At 42.8% G+C, this 20,269-nt stretch overlaps 1 protein-coding gene across 2 annotated transcripts in view; it reads right to left on the bottom strand.

Moving 5' to 3' along the window:
• The window catches only part of LOC125904249 (semaphorin-6D-like), a 514,236-nt gene that overhangs the window by 93,858 nt on the left and 400,109 nt on the right, over positions 1–20,269 (bottom strand). For both annotated transcript variants that reach the window (XM_049601535.1, XM_049601534.1), the window contains exons 19-20: positions 5,083–5,141; positions 4,816–4,869 (exon numbers count right to left, since the gene is read on the bottom strand). In XM_049601535.1, the coding sequence (XP_049457492.1) occupies positions 4,816–4,869; positions 5,083–5,141 (113 nt within the window). The remainder of the gene's footprint in view (positions 1–4,815; positions 4,870–5,082; positions 5,142–20,269) is intronic.

Below are 20,269 nucleotides of genomic sequence, written 5' to 3' on the forward strand. Positions count from 1 at the left end.
CGGTCTCTCGGACTACCAACCGGTGGCACTGACGTCACATATCATGAAGACCCTGGAGAGACTCGTCCGTGAGCAGCTCAGGCCTATGGTCAGGCGCACCTGGATCCCCTCCAGTTCGCCTACCAGCCCCGGATTGGAGTTGAGGATGCCCTCATTTACCTGCTGAACCGCATCTACGCCCACCTGGACAAGCCGGGAGCACTGTCAGGTCACGTTCTTTGACTTCTCCAGTGCTTTCAATACCATCAGGCCTGCTCTACTGGGTGACAAGCTGGCGATGCTGGTGAATCCCCCCCTTGTGTCCTGGATTGTGGATTACCTCGCTGGCCGACCACAGTACGTGCGCTTACGGCACTGTGTGTCAGACACAGTGGTCAGCAATACCGGGGCTCCACAAGGTACTGTCCTATCTCCTTTCCTCTTCACCCTTTACACCACGGACTTCAGCTACCAGACAGAGTCTTGTCATCTTCAGAAGTTTTCTGATGACTCTGCTATAGTTGGATGTATCAGCAAGGGTGAGGAGGCTGAATACAGGGCTGTGGTGAATAACTTTGTCTCATGGTGTGAGCTGAACCACCTGCAGCTCAACACAACAAAGACAAAAGAGCTGGTGGTGGATCTGAGGAGAACGAGGACACCAGTGACCCCAGTTTCCATCCTGGGGCATAACGTGGACATTGTAGAACACTACAAGTACCTGGGTGTGTTCATAGACAATAATCTGGACTGGACTAAGAACACTGAAGTCCTTTACAAGAAGGGACAGAGCCGCCTCTATTTTCTGAGGAGGCTCCGCTCCTTTAACATCTGCCGGACTATGCTGAGGATGTTTTATGAGTCTGTGGTGGCCAGTGCTATTCTGTTTGCTGTGGTGTGCTGGGGCAGCAGACTGAGAGTAGCCGATGCCAACAGACTCAACAAGCTGATCAGAAAGGCCAGTGACGTTGTGGGGTGCAGCTGGACCCTTTGACAGCAGTGTCAGACAGGAGGATGCTGTCAAAGGTGCGATACTTCAGCATGGCTCTCACCCTCTCTCTGGTCGAACTGAGGAGCACCTTCAGCCAGAGACTGATTGCTCCTAAATGCACCACTGAGCGCCACAGGAAGTCATTCTTACCTGTGGCCATTAAACTATACAGCTCCTCCCTTTGATTATCGGACTCATTTGGCTATTTATAAAACAAAACACACAATATAATTACTCATTCTTATTTCATTTATAATGCTACAACCTTTTCATTGTATATTGTATATATTTCAGATTGTCTACTTTACTATTTTTATTATTTATTTCACTTTATTGTCTACTTTAATATTTTATTTTATGTTAATGTCTACTTTAATATTTATTTTATTTATTTCATTGGCTATTTTAGTATCTTATTTATATCTTCATCTTTATCTCTTGTTTCCTTTCATACTGTATTTCTATTTCTACTTTGCACGGAGCATTGGAACAAAAACAATTTCTCCCCGGGGATTAATAAAGTATTCTGAATCTGAATCTGAATCTGAATCTGAATCTGAGGGTAATCTAGTGGAGGTCAAACCGAGCGACGAGCTACTGTACATCAACACGAGTCAATCGAGCGGTAACAACAAAATTTCTTCCGGTTGAGTTTGAGCTCTTTAGCAGAGGTGTCAAGATGAGCTCATTGGCATGTGCCTGCTGACACGCTGCTCTCTGTAAACCCTCAGACTTCTGGAAGATTCACTCTTTTGGGACCTTTTCTCCTGGTCGAAGCAGTGGCGGTTCTAGGCCAGTTTCAATGGGGGGGCCAAGCTAGGGCCAGTCCTTTTGATACAGGGGCACATACAAGTACGGTCAAATATCTAAGTCTGAACAATAAAATATATATATGTGTAAGGGGGTCCGGGGGCATGCTCCCCTATTTGATTTAAAGGCATCAATCTGGTGAATTCTCAGAGCAAAGTTATGATGGCAGAATATGCCTAGATTTCAACATCTTTGTGCTTTTTATGTGTGAAAAATGTTCTATTTTCACTGATAAAAACATTAGTTGTATGTTATGGTGGGTAGGGTGGTAGGGTTACACTTAAAATACGGCCAAGTATTAGTGGTTAAACATTTCAGTAATCAAAAGAAAAATGACTGACGTACTGATCTGCCTCTGGAGGGCTATTTTAATATTTAAAATCATGTGCAGACAAAATATTCTTTTAAAATTCTCACACTCACAAGTACAGTTCCAGATACGCAAAACAATACAAAATACGCAAAACGAAAGGAAAACAAAAGGTGAGATTCAAATAAATTACACACAAACAGGCACAAATTACTGCTTTCCTCTCTCCCTCTCGATTTTCAAGTACAGCACCCTAAATCACAGCATTTCAAAAGCCCTCTGGTAATTGAATGCCTCTGGGACAGGCCCATTTATAGCAACCCACCGGATCCGTGGCGTGCGAGATCCGGCCGAGGCGCGGGTGCCGGAGCTAATAGCAGCCATTCAAGAAGCTGCTCCACCAGCCGCGGCCTAGAAGCGGCTCGGCGCTCCGCTCCGCTAAAATTACGCGCCGGGTCTATTTCTGACGGCGCGTCAATTTGCACAGACCAAATGAGTCAAACAGGAAGTCAGGCGCAGAAAAGACAAGAGTATCCAGTCGATTTTCAAAATAAAAGACCCATGAAAACCCCGGATCGTATTTCACATCACTACATCAACATGACGTGACAGGCATGAGTCAAATGAAAAGGAAAAAGTTTTCAGAGCTTACCTCAGTGGTGCTGTATGTTGCCGTGCAGGCTCAGAGTTGTCTTAAATACAGCCACACAATTCTCTACTGATGTGTTCTGGGTGTTTTCCATAATGCTCACGAAGTGGATGTCAGTATTCCTCAATGTTCCGCTTAGAAATGCGGTCTGCTCTATCAACTCAGGCTCACATTAGCGCTAGGAGAGCGACGTCTGTGGTGAGGCCGGGGAGGGTGAGGGGGAGGGAGGGGGGAGCCGAAGAATTCCCAGTAGGAGCTCCAGCCGGTGCGCTACAGAGTGACGTTCATTTACCGGAGGCATTTTATATCTGGCCAGTTTTTGGAGACTGTGGCAGGGCAAATTAGTCAATGTATGGGAAACTGTACTTAAACACTAGAAAACTCAGGCCCTTTTCCTTCTTGTGTGGTGTATTCTGCATGATTCACTGGGTGCGCCTCTTTAAGTGGTCCGACCGGCAACCTGTTGAGACGATTTAGTTCCGCGTTCCTCCTCCGACTCCTCGGCGGGGGGGCCACAGGGGGGGCCGGACTCGGAGTTACGGGGGCACTGGCCCCTGCTGGCCCCCGCCCAAAACCGCCATTGGGTCGAAGATGTATTTAATAAATCTGCTGATTTCCCATCAATCAGAGACTGATCACTTATTGTACATGGAAATGTAAACTGCAGCGTCACAACAGCATTTGTGCAGATCAAACTGGTTTTTTTTAGATATATTTGTGAAAACAGAGTCTGAGTGGGCATTTCCCACAGCAACAGTTGATTGACAGTTGAAGGCCTGCATTGCTAGGAGACATGTTGGTAACTTCAGAGGTGTCAGACTGACTATATCCTACAAATTTTGATAGAAAACAATCTGTCACAATACAAAAAAATAGGTATTTTGATTCAGGATGTCTTAACATCAACCATCAGGCTGTCAAAGTAGTAGAATCAATACTTTTATAATGATGCATTAAATGCCAATGGAAAAACAGTGTGCTGTGTGTCTCTCTGGTAGAAGCTGTGTCTTAATTCAGGAGCGGCATCCTTTGAAGGACGCGGCCTTCACAGTTTACGTCGGCCACGTACTTTAAAGGCCGCATCAGCCAAACTGAATGGTCTCCGAAATGGGACAGTCTGGTATTTTGAGGATTTCGTGGTTGCATCACCAGTTGTTCTCGCCTCAACCAATTGCCGTTCCTGTTACCTAGCAACCAGCTAAACTTGACGAAAGAAGGATAAAGGTAGTAAGTAAGTTAGCCCTAAATCATGGACCCAGAGATTGATAATATATTTAAACTTTTTATTTAATACTTGAGGAGATGATTCACCGCCAGAGACACCGCCGTTTGATATATTTCAGGATGATGGAGGACCGTTTTCAGGTAAACTTTTTGAGTTAAGATTGTTTAAGCTGTGTGCTTTTAGCTAATAGTAATGTTAACAACAGCTAAGTGCTAGCTAGTTAACAACCGTTACAACTGGGCCACGAAGGATTCATCTATTGCATCCTCCAAATATTGGGAAAGAAAGCTGCATTTCTTGGCTGCATTTGAAGGAGCCTTCGAAATGGGACAGCCTTGGTCACACCGATTTGACGAAATCAGTCTTCAAATGCAGCCTTTGAAGGCTGCAGCCCCTGAATTGAGACACAGCTAGAGGGTTATTAGCTGAATCTGCAGCTCCCGTCGGCCTTTATGGAGTTTTATAGTGAGTCCGGCCGGGGGGGGGGGTTAATAAGTCATTCGTCAAATACCAATGCTTTGAGTTGGTGGTCGGCCTGATCCACCAACCCAAAGCATTGGTATTTGATGAATGACTTATAATATACACCAATAAGCCAAAACATTAATTTTTTCAAAGAAGAAGCTGTAAGAAGCCACTGTAGCCTGGTTGCTCAGCAGCAGATGGCAGACAGACACAGCTGGAAAATATCTGGTGAACATAGTGGAGTGTGAATGATCATATTGCTCTGTAACCCCTGGACGTGGACTTCAATTTATACCTCACCTGACCAGTGGTGGTGCTGTTAAATATCACATCATGACTCTCTGCTGCTGAAGTGGAATAAAGCCATCATAAGAAGAGTTTCTTACCGTAGGCCGAGTCGGCTGCAGACTCCTGATTCCGTGTGGTTGCCAACACATCGGCTGCACACGAACACAACACAACCACAGTTAGATTCTTCTGCTGCACAAAACTCCATGTATCCCCTTAAAATTCTGCCCATTTATTTCATTGTCCAGTTTATTGTCTGTATCATTACTGCACTTTTACAATCCACTGACGTTTACACTGTTTACACCTCATATTAGAACTGTTATCATAAGTATTGTGGCTGTAAAATGGCGAGTTTATCTCACCATGGCAGCTGTCTGGGTGAAACGAGTGGTCGCCCTCGATATCCTGTTCAAACCCAGCCCTGCACAGAGCCAGAGGAGGAAGAGGAGGAGGAGGAGGAAGAAGAGGAGAGAAGAGAAGAGGAGGAGAGCAAGTCAAACAAACAAAAGAATCAAATTCTTCAGACACATCTCATCCTCTCATGTCAGTTGCCGTGGGTTACCGTTGCCAGGGCAATTAATCGATGATGTCCATCCAGGTAACGAGCTGCGACAATATTAATTAGATTATGTCACATAGTTCATCTGCAGCTCATCATTTACTTTGAAGGCTGAAGAGGTCGACTGAGGAAAAAGAGCCGACACCTTCTGTGGTTGTCCAATTAGGGATAAAGGAAGGTGACAGACGGCAATGAGAGGCGACCATGAAACACATACTGAGTCTCAGTGGCAGTAAAGTGAAACAGGGTATATCTCACTGCAGCTCCAATAAATGAAGCCATTTACTTTCCTCACAGTGTCTCCAGCTCTGGCTTTGTGTCCCTGCTGTTTACTGTCTCTGCCTCTGTCACCAGCGGCGTTTCCATCTGACCTTCAAATCAATTTTAAAGGGCCAACAAATCTGGATTTTACTGCCACAAAATGACTGCAGTGTAACGGCAGTGTCAGAGCCGAGGAGCAGGAGATGGATTCTGCCTATGGAGTTCTTATTGCTCACCTGCTCCAGGCGCAGAATAATAAAAACCTCTCTAGGTAATCACTTAAATGTTAGAAAAGAAAAACATGACTTCCGGTGCTACGATGTGTGGGTAGGCGGAAGATTTTGGAGCTCCCTGCCAATTGCTCAATAATTCGATAAATAATGGTGCTTTGGTATCTACACTGTCCATCCTGTCACAGGTCAGTTATATCATAGTCTGGTTATGCTAGCCAGCATCTATGCCCCAAACTCAGATGATGCACAATTCCTCAAAGATTTTCTCTCCCGCCCTCCCAACATCAACACACACTACCTGATTCTTGGTGGGGATCTTAACTGCATCCTGTCCACTACTCTTGATCATAGCTCATCAAAACCAGCCCTGCTTTCTAAATGTTCTATGGTTATTAATTCATTCTTAAATTCCTATGGTGTTCCGGATGTTTGGCATTTTCTAAATCCCACAGCTCGCGACTACTCATTCTTTTCCTATGTACATAAAACCTTTTCTCGAATTGATCATTTTTTGCTAGAGAACAAGTTGCTCTTGTCGGTTCGAAGTTGCAGTTATCAGGCTACTGTAATTTCAGACCATACCCCATTATCTCTCGAACTAACTTTACCAAACCAACCCTTATCTTGCCAACCGTGGCGCTTTAACTCTCCCTTACTTTCTGATGAAGCATTCTTGAGATTTTTGTCTGACCAAATTATCTCCTTTCTTGAGATAAATTGTACCCCAGACATATCTATAGCAACTTTGTGGGAGACATTAAAAGCTTACATGAGGGGTCAGATTATGTTGTACTCTGCCTATACCCGAAAATGTAAAATGCAACGAATTAATGTCTTACAGGATTAAATACTTAAACTTGATAGAACTTATGCCTCTTCCCCGTCGCCTGAGCTATATAAAAAACGTCTTTCACTACAAAGAATTTGAAATGTTGTCAACGGGACATGCAGAACGCCTCCTTTTGAAGTCACGCTCTAATAACTATGAGCAGGAAGAGAAATGCAGCAGAATTCTTGCTTCGCCAATATTCGGCCCGTCAAAACATAACAGAAATTCAAACTCCCTCAAGTACGGTTACTACAAATCATGATGAAATAAATGATGCATTTCATAATTTCTATTCAAAACTCTATGCTTCCGACCCCCCTGAGGATCAGTCACTAATGGACTAAGTTGGAGATCCCCTCCATTGATGTAAATATTAGAGAGAGATTTGAAGAGCCCATCTCTGAAATTGAAATAATGCAAGCAATTGGTACAGATGGCTTTCCAGCCGAATCTTATAAGACATTGTCAAAGCTCCTTTCCCCACTACTGGCCGAAATGCTCAAGGAGTCATTCATAGCTCATTTTCTCCCTCCATCATTATGTGAAGCCTCAATTTCTGTTCTGCTCAAGAAGGGTAAAAACCCCCTCGATTGTACATCTTACCGACTTATTTCACTCTTTAATACTGACATGAAGATACTGGCCAAGGCCTTAGCTCACCGCTTAGAGACGGTCCTTCCTAATATAATTTCTCCAGACCAGACTGGATTTGTCAAAAATAGACACTCCTTTTTCAATCTCCGTCGTCTTTTTAATATTTTTTATTCCAATCCTTCTAAGACCCCTGAGGTTGCTGGTCTCATTCGACGCTGAAAAAGCTTTCGACCGCATGGAGTGGGAATATCTTTTTTTTACTTTACGAAAATTCGGTTTTGGTGATAATTTTATATCTTGGATCAGATTATTGTACTCTTCCCCAAAGGCCTCAATACGTACAAATGACACAATATTCCCATCTTTCGAGGTGCATGGAGGAACTAGGCAGGGATGCCCTTTCAGTCCTCTGCTCTTCGCGATAGCGATAGAGCCGCTTGCTATAGCCCTGCGTAGTGACAGTAGTATCCATGGTATCCAAAGAGATCAGATGCATAAAGTATCGCTTTTTGCAGATGACCTGTTGATCTTTATATCTGATCCATTAACCTGCATCCCTAAGATCTTGAAGTTATTAAAAGATTTTGGAACTTTCTCTGGGTATAAACTCAATTTAAACAAAAGTGAACTAATTCCAGTTAACACTGCGGCAGACGAAAGTCCACTCAGCTCCCTTCCATTCAAGATCTCACTTAATAAGTTTACTTACCTAGGTGTTGTTGTAACACGGAAGCATAATGATCTTTTTAAATGTAATTTTCTTCCTCTGTTGGGTCGTACCAAATTAGATCTGGAACACTGGTCTGGGCTCCCTCTATCTGTCACAGGCTGTATCAACGCGATTAAAATGAACATCTTGCCTAAATTTCTATACCTTTTCCAGTCGGTACCAAAAAATCCTTTTTCTTTTCATTAGATCAACTCATTTCATCATTTATATGGAATGGCAAAACACCTCAGATACGCAAAACTGTCCTTCAGAAACCCTGTGTAGCTGGCGGAATGGCCTTACCAAATTTCCAACATTATTATTCATCCTGTAATGTAAGGGCACTGTATTTATTATTATTATTATTATTATTTATTATTATTTATTTATTATGCTGATCTGTTCTGTACGACATCTATTGCACATCTGTCCATCATGGAAGAGGGATCCCTCCTCAGTTGCTCTTCCTGAGGTATCTACCATTTTTTTTTTCCCTGTTAAAGGGTTTTTTTGGGGGGAGTTTTTCCTTATTGGCTGTGAGGGTCCTAAGGACAGAGGGATGCCATATGCTGTAAAGCCCTGTGATATTGGGCTTTATAAATAAAATTGATTGATTGATTGATTGTCCTACTGGCAGCCCAAGTCCGCAGGCACTGAAATTCCATGTTGGTTAGCCCTAGAGGCATCATCTGTCTCTCATACATCTTTACACTCTCTCCTCTTCTCAAAACTTCCTTGGGCTCACCCTATATCCAAATTCACTACTAACCCAATTATATGTGAGTCTATTAAGATCGGGAAACAATTTAGACAGGCCTTCGAATTGAAAGATCTTCCCATTAGTACCCCTATCGCAAAAAAAATCAGGCTTTTTTTTTTTTTCTATCGCTGATGGAACCTTTGAGCTTTGGAGACTCAAAGGGATACTTACTTTGGAGGACCTATTTATTGATAACACTTTTACACCTTTCAATCAGCTCTCTGAAAAATTTGATTTACCACAGTCTCACTTCCAAGTCTGGGATTTTAGTCGTTCTAAATTTAGTCACTTTCCAGTTCTTTCCCCAAAAACCCAATTGGATCATATTCTTAAACTCAACCCTGCGGGAAAGGCGTATATTAGTAAACTTTATTTTATGATCAACACTCTTGACCAAGTACCATTTGAACCTCTTAAAATTCAGTGGGAGAGAGATATGAAGATGTCTATCTCAGAGGAAATTTGGGATCATATCATTAAAAGGATACATTCATCTTCGATATGCACGAGACATTGTGTTATTTAATTTAAAGTGGTCCACCGCCTTCACTACTCGAAAGAGAAACTGCCGAAAATTAATCCTAAACTAGAATCGATGTGTGACAGGTGCAAACAAGATACTGCTAGTCTCTTTCATATGTTCTGGTCCTGCCCGACACTGACCCAGTTCTGGCAGTTGATTTTTGACATGTTGGCTACTGTCTTGCATTACCCACTTGAACCTTCTCCTCTCAGGCAAATCTGCTGGCCTACACCACTTTATTAGCTAGGAGACTGATACTGTTGAAATGGAAGGAAGCTTTGCCCCCTACTTTTGCACGTTGGATAAGAGAGGTCATGCAGTCATTTAAATTAGAAAAAATTAGATACATCACGAGAGGAATGATATTTAAATTCTAATTAACATGGAGGACCTTTTTAGACTTTGTGGAAGAATCAGATGCTCAGTTGCACGCAGAAACTAGTAATTCACTAGTAACTAGTAATTCACAATCCAGATCTACATCTCTTCTATCCTCTTTCCCCTTTTTATTTATTTATTTATTCTTTATATTTATTTATTTATTTTTTAATTTTTTTTTAATTCATTTTTTTCTAAAACTTTTATTTTGTGTTAAATTCTTTTTTTTTTTTAGTTATTCTTAATTTAGTTTAGGGTGGGAAGGGTCTGTGTAGTGGATGGGTGGGTAATGGGAGGCTATAAAAACTGAAAAATAAACCTTGATTAAAAAAAAGGAAAAAGAAAAGAAAAAATGGCAGAGAGAGAGGCATGCTTTTATTCCTAATTTCTCCAATGCATACTCAAAACTTCTGCCAATGAGAATTTCCACAGCACTAATTCCACTACAGTCATGTCACAGTCACCACTTTGTTCTTAGTTTGACTTCTCCAACAGAAATACTGTTTTCATTCACTAACTGCCTAGACTTGCTGCTGGCTGCTGTTCAGCTCCTGTCATTGGAAATCAACACTCCCTCTGCAAATCCTTTATATTAAAAGTTTAAATGACATAATCCCTCACTGTCACACTTGGATTTCATTGTGAAACATCTGCAGGAGTTTCATTCAGTATCTTTAAAACAGTGAACTCTAAGAAATAAGGGTTCCAAAAAAGTTTTTTCTGAATGGGCTGAGTCTCCACCCAGAACCATTTGCTTGTGAAGAAAAAAGGCTTCTTCAGGTGTTCTTTGTAAGACAAAAGCGGGATTCATACTTGTGCATTAGCTCCATGCAGAGCCTACGCCGTAACCTACGCACATTGCCTATGCTGTTGTGAGCATCTATACTTGTGCGGCGGTTTGTCTATGTCACACTGCAGTTACAACTCCAAAATATTAATTGGCGATGGGGTGTCTGTAAAGTGCTGTAAAGTTTAGCTGATTTAAAACACACCCAAAACACACATTAAACACATATTAAACACACATTAAACATGGCTTAATAGCAACAATTTCAAACACATTAACCCAAATCAGCTTCATTATAACTCCCAAGATTCACAGACACATTTTCCCCACATATACAACATGCTAATGTTTTTAGCACAACCCTAGTGCATTTTACAATGTATAAATTAGTCTAGTGGCTAGCAGACTTTTCCTCTTCTCATATTAAGCCAGGAACAACAGCAACCATTCAACAAATGTAACATTACAACTCACAAGGTTCACCAACAAAACAACGGTCTTAGCTAAACACGTTTTCCGAACAAATAAAACATACTAACATTATTAGCAGAAGCCTATGGCATTTCACATTGTATACATCAGCCTAGCGATGAGCGGCAATTTTCTCTGCTCATATGAAGCCAGGATAAATCAAACACCAGACTTAAAATGTTATTTTGTGGGGGCTTTATTGTCTTTACAATTTTATTGTTTTTTATCTGTGAAATTAAAGTGAATAAAAGCTTTGTTTCCGCTGAGGGAAATGGTTTCAGCTTACAAAAACAGACAGGAGGTCTGCGTCGCTGCGATGTGTAGTTACATTTCTGGGGAGGTGCATGTCAGGCTATGGCATAGGGTACGGTGAAGGCTCAGTGTTGACGCAGAGCATACACCATAGGTACAGCATTGATTCAGAAGTATAAATTCCACTTAAGGGTTCCATTAAGAATCATTTTCATCCAAATAACCCTTTTTGGAAGGAAGAGATTTTCAAAGATAACATTCGAACACGGCACAAGTTCTTTGTAAGACTTATGCCGCGTTTGAAAGGGGTAGTGCTTACCGTGTTTACGAGAAGAGTCCATGTGAATGCCCCCCTCTTGTGGCAATTACGATCTCATTCGAGGAAACTGAAGTTCACAAGTTCGTGTTCATGACTTCCCATGTCGTAAACACGAGCTCACAAATTCTATTTGAATAGAGGCTCCATTAAGAATCCATTTCATCCAAAGAACCTTTTCTAAAAGAAAGAGTTCTTCGAGGATTGTTGAAAGTATGGATGTTTACACGATTGTCTCCCTCAAATAGTGGTATTTTCAAATGTAGTTGTATCTGAAATCCCCTAAATCAATCAATTTTACTTGTGTTCTGTCATAGCTGATATCTTTACCATCATTTCACACAATCCAACACCACATGGTCAGCCCACATTATTATTATTATCTTTAAACACATACCCACTACTTCGCATTTTGTATTTGGCTCTAATTTGGAATCGAGCTGGTTACCTACTCAACTGCACTATTTAAGTAGTATTTAGTAATGGCTGTAGTAGTAATGCTTCAATGAACTGTGAGTGTTGTGGGTTGTTCTGGACCACATCAGCTCTGGCCCTTAAAAAGCCTCATGAAGCCCAAGACTCTATGAGTAATGTAATCTGTTCCTATTTTTCAAGTCCCTCCTGGGTGGGTACTAGATGAAACCTTTGGGATATGAAGGGATTCTTGGTAGAACCCCCCTGGGTGGGTTCTTGTTAGCACCCTTGGAGGATGGATAGGTTCTGAATAGAACAATCTGAAAGGACTCCAGGTCTAACCTTAGTAAAAGGTTCTACCAGGAACCAGTGTTCTCCTATGAGGACAAGCTAAGAACCCTATAGACATTTTTGGCCTGTAGGAACTTTTCATACTTCTAAGAACCCCCCTTTTTATTGTGTTGTTGTGTGTAGAACTGGGAATGATCTTAGATCATAGAACACCATTTTAAGGGACTTTTTTAGCTCCTATTTCAGAACAAGAGGAACCATGTCATGTGTGACAAACAGTGGTCAAACATATGAGCGAATGCACAACTGGCAACTGCCATTTTTAAAAAGCTGTTAGCTGTGTAAACAACAGACAACACAAAACACAAACAGTGGTTAGCACTGTCACCTCACATCATGTTCTCCCTGAGTCAACACGGGTTTTCTCCGGGTCCAAAGACATGCAGGTTGATTTGGGACTTGAAATTGCCCATATCCCACACATTTGTGTGTCATAATTAGCATAACAATTATCAAATTATGGCCAAAAACAGTTTTGTAAAGTCATAGTGACCTTTGATCTTCGACCACTAAATTCTAATCACTGTATTCTTCAGGCCATGTGGACATTTGTGTCAAATTGAAAGAAATTCCCTTAAAGTGTTCTTTAGATATCATGTTCAAGCGACTGAGACAGATACAAAGTCACATTGACCTTGACCCTTGACCTTTGACCACCAAAATCCAATCAGTTCATTGTTGAGTCCAAGTGAACAATTGTGCCAAATTTCAAGAAATTCCCTTAAGCTGTTCTTGAGATATTGTGTACATGCAAAAAAAATCGATGTATGGAAAACCTGAAAACATTATGCCTCCAGCCAGGACTATTACTGGCTCGGAGGCAAAAAACACAAGATAAAAGTGATCAGAAATAGTTTTTGAAAGAGGGGGTTAGATCGGGGCAAGTTGAACTTAGAAGTCCAAACTCCCAACTGGCTTGCTAACTCCCAAGATGCCTCACTGGCAGACCCTCACATTTCCAAACACTGAATCAAATATTTGAGATAAATGTTTTGATGAATCATCCACATATACAGTTTATTTCTCCTGCAAAATAATCGTAATCAATGTCATCAATCAGCTGATCCATCAGTTGATTGGGCTGCTTAAAATAAGCTGATGTAGCTGGGATGCACGCTGAGCTTGACATTGTTTCCTGCCTGAACTAACACTATTCTCAATTTGGAGACACAGTAACAGTTGTTATTCTGACTGTGACTGGGGAGGGTTCTGATTTTGACACGGCGATCAACAGTCAATGTTCACCACCACAATCTCTCTTTAACCTTTATAAAGTAGTTTAGGCCGCCTAAATGAAATCAAACCTAAACTAGAAAACATGGTAATTTGTTAAAACATTCAAACGGGTCATTTTGAAAAGTGTTGAGTTAACTCTGTAGTTTATGGTTTAATTATGAAGACATAATTATCCACCAATAACTTCACATAAATCTGGCCAGTAGCACTGGGGACATCTGGTTTAGAGTTGGACAGATGGACTGACATCGCCATCACACCCACAAGCAAAATCAAATGTCTTGCGGTAATGATATAGTTCTGGCAGTGTTTTTTTTTCTTTTTCAAAGCCAGCCAGAGTATTTTCATGATTTATTTTTCCAAAATCAAAAACAAAAGAGGAAACATTTGGCGACACTCCAGTGAACCAACCTACAGTCATAAAGCATCAACAGGAAGTTGGAGTTGCCGTGATGTTTCTGGAGGTGGACAGGTATTTGCCCAGGAACATTTGAAAGAATGAAAAGGTACATTGTTTCTCAAGCTGCTGCATGCTGACACAGAACCATTCATCAGTCTGATCGTGCTCAGCCCACGCCCTTGTTTATTTGGCACAACATGTTTCCAGCTCTGTTTATCGCGTTTTGTCTGTATTGGCAAAAACATTTTCCACCTGAGTGATCGAGTGGGAGAAGAAACATCTATTTAAATTTTTTTCTGATGGTATAAAAAAAAGTGACAAAAGGACATCAGTGTTAGTTTTCACCTGCTCAGACTTTGTTGACTTTATTTACACATTCAGCTTTTTCCTAGTTTCTCTAATAGCGTCAGATTTCCTGTTGATTCCCTTGGCACTTTGTTGTCCATGTTTTATCACTTTTGTCCTTTCTATTCATTTCTTCGATCATCTCTCTGCATTCCTTCATAACTCCCTTCTCTCACCTTTGTTTTCATATGAGCAGATGCAGTGGTGTGATATTGTTGCTAGATAAATATGGCGTGGTAACTTCCTGTAAAACCTTGGCCTATTATAGATTGTGGTTAGGCTCGAACAGAAGTAGTTCATATGATGTGTTGTCAGACAGAAAATTGGATTCCATATTCCACAGCCCGGTCGGCATAAGAAAATGTTGGTATGGTTTGTTTCTGCAAACCACAAAAATGTTACATTTGTACACTGCATGGGTATCATATCAATATTAATTAAATGACATAGCATATGACCCGTCTTTGTCATCAGGAGGTGCAGAGGATGGTGGATGGTATGACATCGGGTGAGACACAGTGATAATTTTGTTGATGAAAACTATGAGGAAAGTTATTTGTCAACAGCCTTTTTTCGATGACGAAAACGAGGCGATGACAAGCTAAAAATAGATCTTGATAATAAAAACTAAAAAAAGATCCATGTTTCATTTTCGCTGACAAGACGAGACGTGATGAAAATGTTAATGGTGGACGATGAGATGTTGCAAATGCTGCATGAGCGACAGCCTGGTAAACTCTAGTAAATAGTCTGCACCAGAATGTTTCGGTAGCCAGCAGAAACACTCAGAGCGGTTGATGCGAGTCGAGAGCTGTAATTCAACAGTAAATAATCAGCCATGTGTGTCTGACTGTGGATGATGGAGCTGCTAAATGGATTTGTAGAGCTTGTTCGTTGAAGTGGTAGCTCCGCTCGTTAGCTACTGAACGGCAGCGGACTTCACAGACTGATCCCCGCAGGACTCCACTCAGTCCAGACTGGAGAAGGTTCTGCTGTTTGACAGGCAGGTCGGAGGCTCAGTTATCTGTGAGTGTAGCTGTGCTATAAGTAAACAGTCTAAACTCAGAAAAGCTTTCTCAGACAGATGAAAGTTTAGTTTGAATCACCAACCCTGTGAGAAGTTTAAACCTCCAGACTAACATGTTGCAGATGAAGGAATAATTCAGGCTTTAATGAAGATATTTCTCTGCTTCTTAACATTCAGGTGATAAGTTGGAGTTTACAATGAACCTGGGTACTAGTTGTCCCAGATTAGTTATTTGTGGTGACAGTTTTTGAGAGCATAAATAGAGATGTTGAGCTTTTCAAATGATGATCAGTAAGTGTGTGCTCGTAAATCAGCCCTTAAATCTGTCAAGCACTGCTGGAGAAATGACAGTTTGGAAGTGTGCAGAAATGATTTGTCTAAATGAAAATTTTATACAAGCCGTCACCTTCATTCTAATTTCTGATACATGAATTAGCCTCACTGGACTAGTTTAAAGATAAAAAACCCCATAGAAATCATAATGACTAAACGTTGACAAAATGTCATGAATTTAACTAAAACTAGACTCAAACTAAAAAAAAATCCAGAACGATAAAAATGACTAAAACTGAATAATAATAATAATAATAATAATAATGATAATAATGATAATAATAATAACAATACATTTTATTTGTATAGCGCTTTTCAAAACATGGTCGCGGGAGCGGGACTGGGTGAGGACGGGCAGCAGAGTTCTGGATGTACTGTAGTTTGTTGAGGACTTTAGAAGATGAACCATACAGAATGCTATTGCAGTAGTCGAGTCTGAATGTTATGAATGCGTGAATCAGAGTTTCTGCAGTGGAGAAGGTGAGTGAGGGATGGAGCCGAGCTATGTTTTGCGGTTTTGGTGATGATTAACGTGCAGTTCAAATGTTCAAATGAAAGGTTGTGTCTTGGAGATGGAGAAAGTGTAGAATTTGTAACATTAAGGCTGAAATTATGGATGGTTTTTAGTAAGGGAACTGGGCCCCATTATGTCTGATTTTTTTAGTTGTTAGACAGTTGAGTTGTAGAAAGTTAGTTTGCATCCAGGATTTTATTTCAGTGCGGCAATTTTCAAGTATGGAGCAGATTGCTGTAGTGATGGATTTGGTGGCGATGTAGATCCAGACATTGTCGGCATAGCAGTGGAAATGGAGGCCATTTCGGCAGATGATGTTACCAAATGGGAGGATGTAAAGGATGAAAAGGAGAGGACCAAGCACAGAACCCTGGGGGATGCCTTGGGACAGAGGAGCGGTGGAGGAGGTGCAGTTATTGATATGGATGGATTGCTGTTTGTTGGAAAGATATGATCTGAACCAGGAGATAGCCATGCCAGTGATGTTGTAAAAAGTTTTAAGACGGGAGGGGAGGGTGGAGTGTTTAATCATGTCAAACGCAGCAGTGAGGTCGAGCATGATAAGGATGTTGAGGTGTCCAGAGTCAGCGGAGAGAAGGAGGTTGTTGGTGTCTTTGAGAAGAGCTGTTTCAGTGTTGTGTTGTGACCGGAATCCTGATTGAAACGTCTCAAATAGGTTGTTGGAGGTGAGGTGGGTTTTGAGGTGAGTGGCAACATTGGCTCCAGGATTTTTTGACAGTAAGGGGAGGTTGGAGATGGGCCGGAAGTTGGTCATGATGTCGGGAGTGAGTCCGGGTTTTTTGAGGATGGGGGTGACAGCAGCGGTTTCAAAGGATCTGGGACTGAGCCGGAGCTGAGGGAGGCATTGATAATTCTGGAGATGAGTGGGGAGATAGAAGGGAGACAGGACTTAACAAGTGAGGAAGGGATTGGGTCGTGAACTGATGTAGAGTTACTCATACCTGTAGTGGCTTTTGTGAAGTCCAGAGGAGTCAGTTGGGGGAAGTGTGACAGTGGCGGGACAGAGGTGGGGGGAAGAGCAGGTGGAGGGGTTGGGAAGGGAGGGGAGGTGGTCAGGTTGCTGTAGATGGTGTTGATTTTTGTTTGGAAGAATGACAAGAATGAGTTGCACTTGTCGACTGTGAAAAGATGTGGAGGTGTTGTTGAGGGGTTTCAGAAGTTTGTTTATTGTGGAGAAAAGAATTTTGGGGTTGTTGGAGCCAGAGAGTTTGAGATGAGAGTAGTAGTTGGACCGGGTTGTGTTGAGGGCGTTCTTGTAGTGTAGCAGGTGGTCTGTGTAGGCTTGAAGGTGAACTGTTAGGCTAGTCTTCTTGTTGAGTCTTTCCAGCTGATGCTTTCGAGATTTCATGGCGTGGAGCTCAGGGATGTACCAGGGGGCAGAGTGAGTGAAGGAGATGGTTTTAATTTTGATGGGGGCCAACTGATTTAGGTAGGAGGAGAGGGTGGTGTTATAATAGTGGACAAGGTCAGTGGGGTCGTCGGAGAATGGGGGAGGTGAGGTAGATATTATGCTGGTCAGTGAGGCTGAGGGAGCGATGGATTTGAGATTTCTGAAGGATATTGTGCGTTTTGCTTTTGAAGTGGGGATGGGGATATTAATGTTCATAGTGACTGTCAGGTGGTCAGAGATATGGAGGTTGATGATGGAGAGGTGGTGTAATGTTAGACCAGTTGAGCAGACCAGATCCAGGATGTGTCCATGTGAGTGAGTGGGGAAGTTAACATGTTGGGCCCTAGTTTCGCAGACCGGGCGGGGCGGAGGCGCAGCGCACCTGCACTTCGCCAACTGGGTGTGGCCAGGCGGATTTTGCAAGTTTGGCACACCGTGCGCCTGGCGCAGCTACTCCTCTATCCCACCTCCATCCCTCCTACCTGCGCAAGTCGGAAAGAGGGAGGAGAGAAGGCATGGAGTGGGTTTTACACACATCACACCAATCAAATGAGCCCCTCTCCTCGCCCTTAAATGCACCGCGTGAAGGCATAATGAGAGTTAACTCAATTCGCCATGGCAGAAGAGAGCAGCAGCGTCAGACGGCCAGACTTCTCCCAGGAGGAAACTGATGTTTTGGTCCGGGAGGTCCAAGCTCGCAGTGTCCGAATATACGGAACTGCGAGCAGACCTCCACGGGCTGATGATGCAAAGGTAGCCTGGGAGGAGGTCACCACAATTGTAAATCAATGTTGCGTTTCTCTTGTGCGTGCGTGCTCTCTGTCTTTCTCTCTCGCAGTCTCACTCTGTTTCTTTTCTTTCGACTTTTCTAAGATGACAGATGCTGAATATATACTCCCTATCTGATGCTGTGGCTGTTTCTTGTTGGCTGAGAGGGATGTGAACTCATTAGTTTGCAGCTGTGTTAATCAAATCAGGTTGGGTTTCCATTACGCGTGCCAAACGGTGTCAGTCCCCTTTGATCTGACATCAGATGTGACGGGACAGTCGATACAGAGATACATTTATGTGCTGATTGCAGATAGTTGCATTGAATAGTGGTTTTTGGGGTATTTATTGCATTGTTAATGTGCCTGATATTCTGGAAACCTGCCTGTGAGGTTTTGGTGACGTGTGCGCACTGTCCACCGGTCAGCCAAACTTCGGCTTACACCGGCTGCACTTCACCTGCCCTGACAGTAGACCTGGTTTCAGCAGGCGAGCTTTTAGCGCGCCTTCGACAAAGCCTTTTGACACGAAACTGTCACTGTGCCAAGCTGGATCTGTCGACACCTCCCCCTGCTGCGCCACCACACCCATCTCAGCGCACCTTGGTCTGCCAAACTACCAAACTGAGCACGCCTCGGGTTGCGCTGCTCGAAACTAGCTCTGCGCGGGGTTCACCACCCTGCGCTGCGCCGGGAAACTAGAGCCCGTTATGTCAAGTTGAAGCAATGTAGAAGATCCAGAAATTCAATGACAGATTTGCAGACAGTATTATCAATATGGAGATTCAAATCGCCGAGGAGGAGAACAGAACGTGAAATGGCGCAGAGCTGGGTCAAAAAAACAGAAAAATCAGACAGGAAGGAGGGGTGTGGCTTGGGGGGACGGTAGATGAGGGAAGAGACCAGGGGAGTCGGACCAGAGAGTTTGAAGACAAGATGTTCAAAAGAGTAGGGATGGATATGGTGATTATTTTGATGTCCTTCTGGTGAATAGCAGCAACACCACCTCCGCGGCTTCAGGGTGAGGTTTGTCAGTGTATGTGAATCCGGTGGGTGTGGTCTGACTAAGTGAAAAATAGTCCAGGGGTTTGTGCCATGTTTCAGTGATGCAAAGAAAATCCAGGTTATTGTCGGTGATGAATTCATTCAGGATAAGGCTTTTGTTGTTCAGAGATCGTGTGTTGAATAGAGCCAGTTTCAGATGACGTTGCTTTTGGACGGCTTGCGAGGACTGAGAAATAGTAATGGGTAGTAAATTCTGGGTACGTCTGAAGTCAAAGTCAAAGTGAGGCTTGATTGAGTAGGGCCTTTCAGTGATGATTACAGGAATGTCTGAGGGAGGGAGGACATAATCGGTGGAAACATATTGTGAAGGGCTAGGGACTGTAGGATGTTTGGGATTTGACTTGGAGCTGGCTGTAGTGGTTAGTGGCAGTTGCAGTTGGAGCCTGTAAGGGGAGAGGTTGTGGGAGCCAGTGCTTGCAGAATGATCCGTAGAGGAAGAAGGGGAAAGCACTGAGGAGGGGGTGTGGCATATGGACAGTCATGGACGTGTGTTTTCCGTGCTGTGTACAGTGTGCGTTATGTTGGCTGCTAGCATGCAGCTACCTAGTTTGCTCGGGTGAAGTCTGTCATGCCTGTAGAAGGAGGGACGATTCCAAAGTAAGTTAAAATTATCGCTAAAGTTAAAACTGTGCATACTGCGCCACGGCCAAGTGTGGAAAGAGGGCCACTGATGAAAGTGGACTTCCCGCAGTCTTTTAATGTGGAGAACAGACTGTTAAAGTCATTCTTCAGCATTTTGGTGTGACCTTGGACAACATCGTTGGTACTGACGTGCACAATGACGCTTTTTATGGAGTCCGGCAAAGAGCGCAGTAAATCTGGGAGCTTGTCTGTGATTTACTGTGATGGAGTCACCCACGATCGCAGTGGTTGGAGGGAATAAGGGACAAGGACGAGGAGGCAGGCACCTCTGCCCTGAGGGACGTGTCGATAGGATGTGTGGCGAGGACACAGTTGAAGCTGGGGGCTCACTTGTCCCTCCAAGGCAGGGAAGACCACCGAGCGTCTCGCTTT

Source organism: Epinephelus fuscoguttatus, linkage group LG17 (assembly GCF_011397635.1).
Source record: "Epinephelus fuscoguttatus linkage group LG17, E.fuscoguttatus.final_Chr_v1".
In the NCBI taxonomy this organism is placed as follows: Eukaryota; Metazoa; Chordata; class Actinopteri; order Perciformes; family Serranidae; genus Epinephelus; species Epinephelus fuscoguttatus.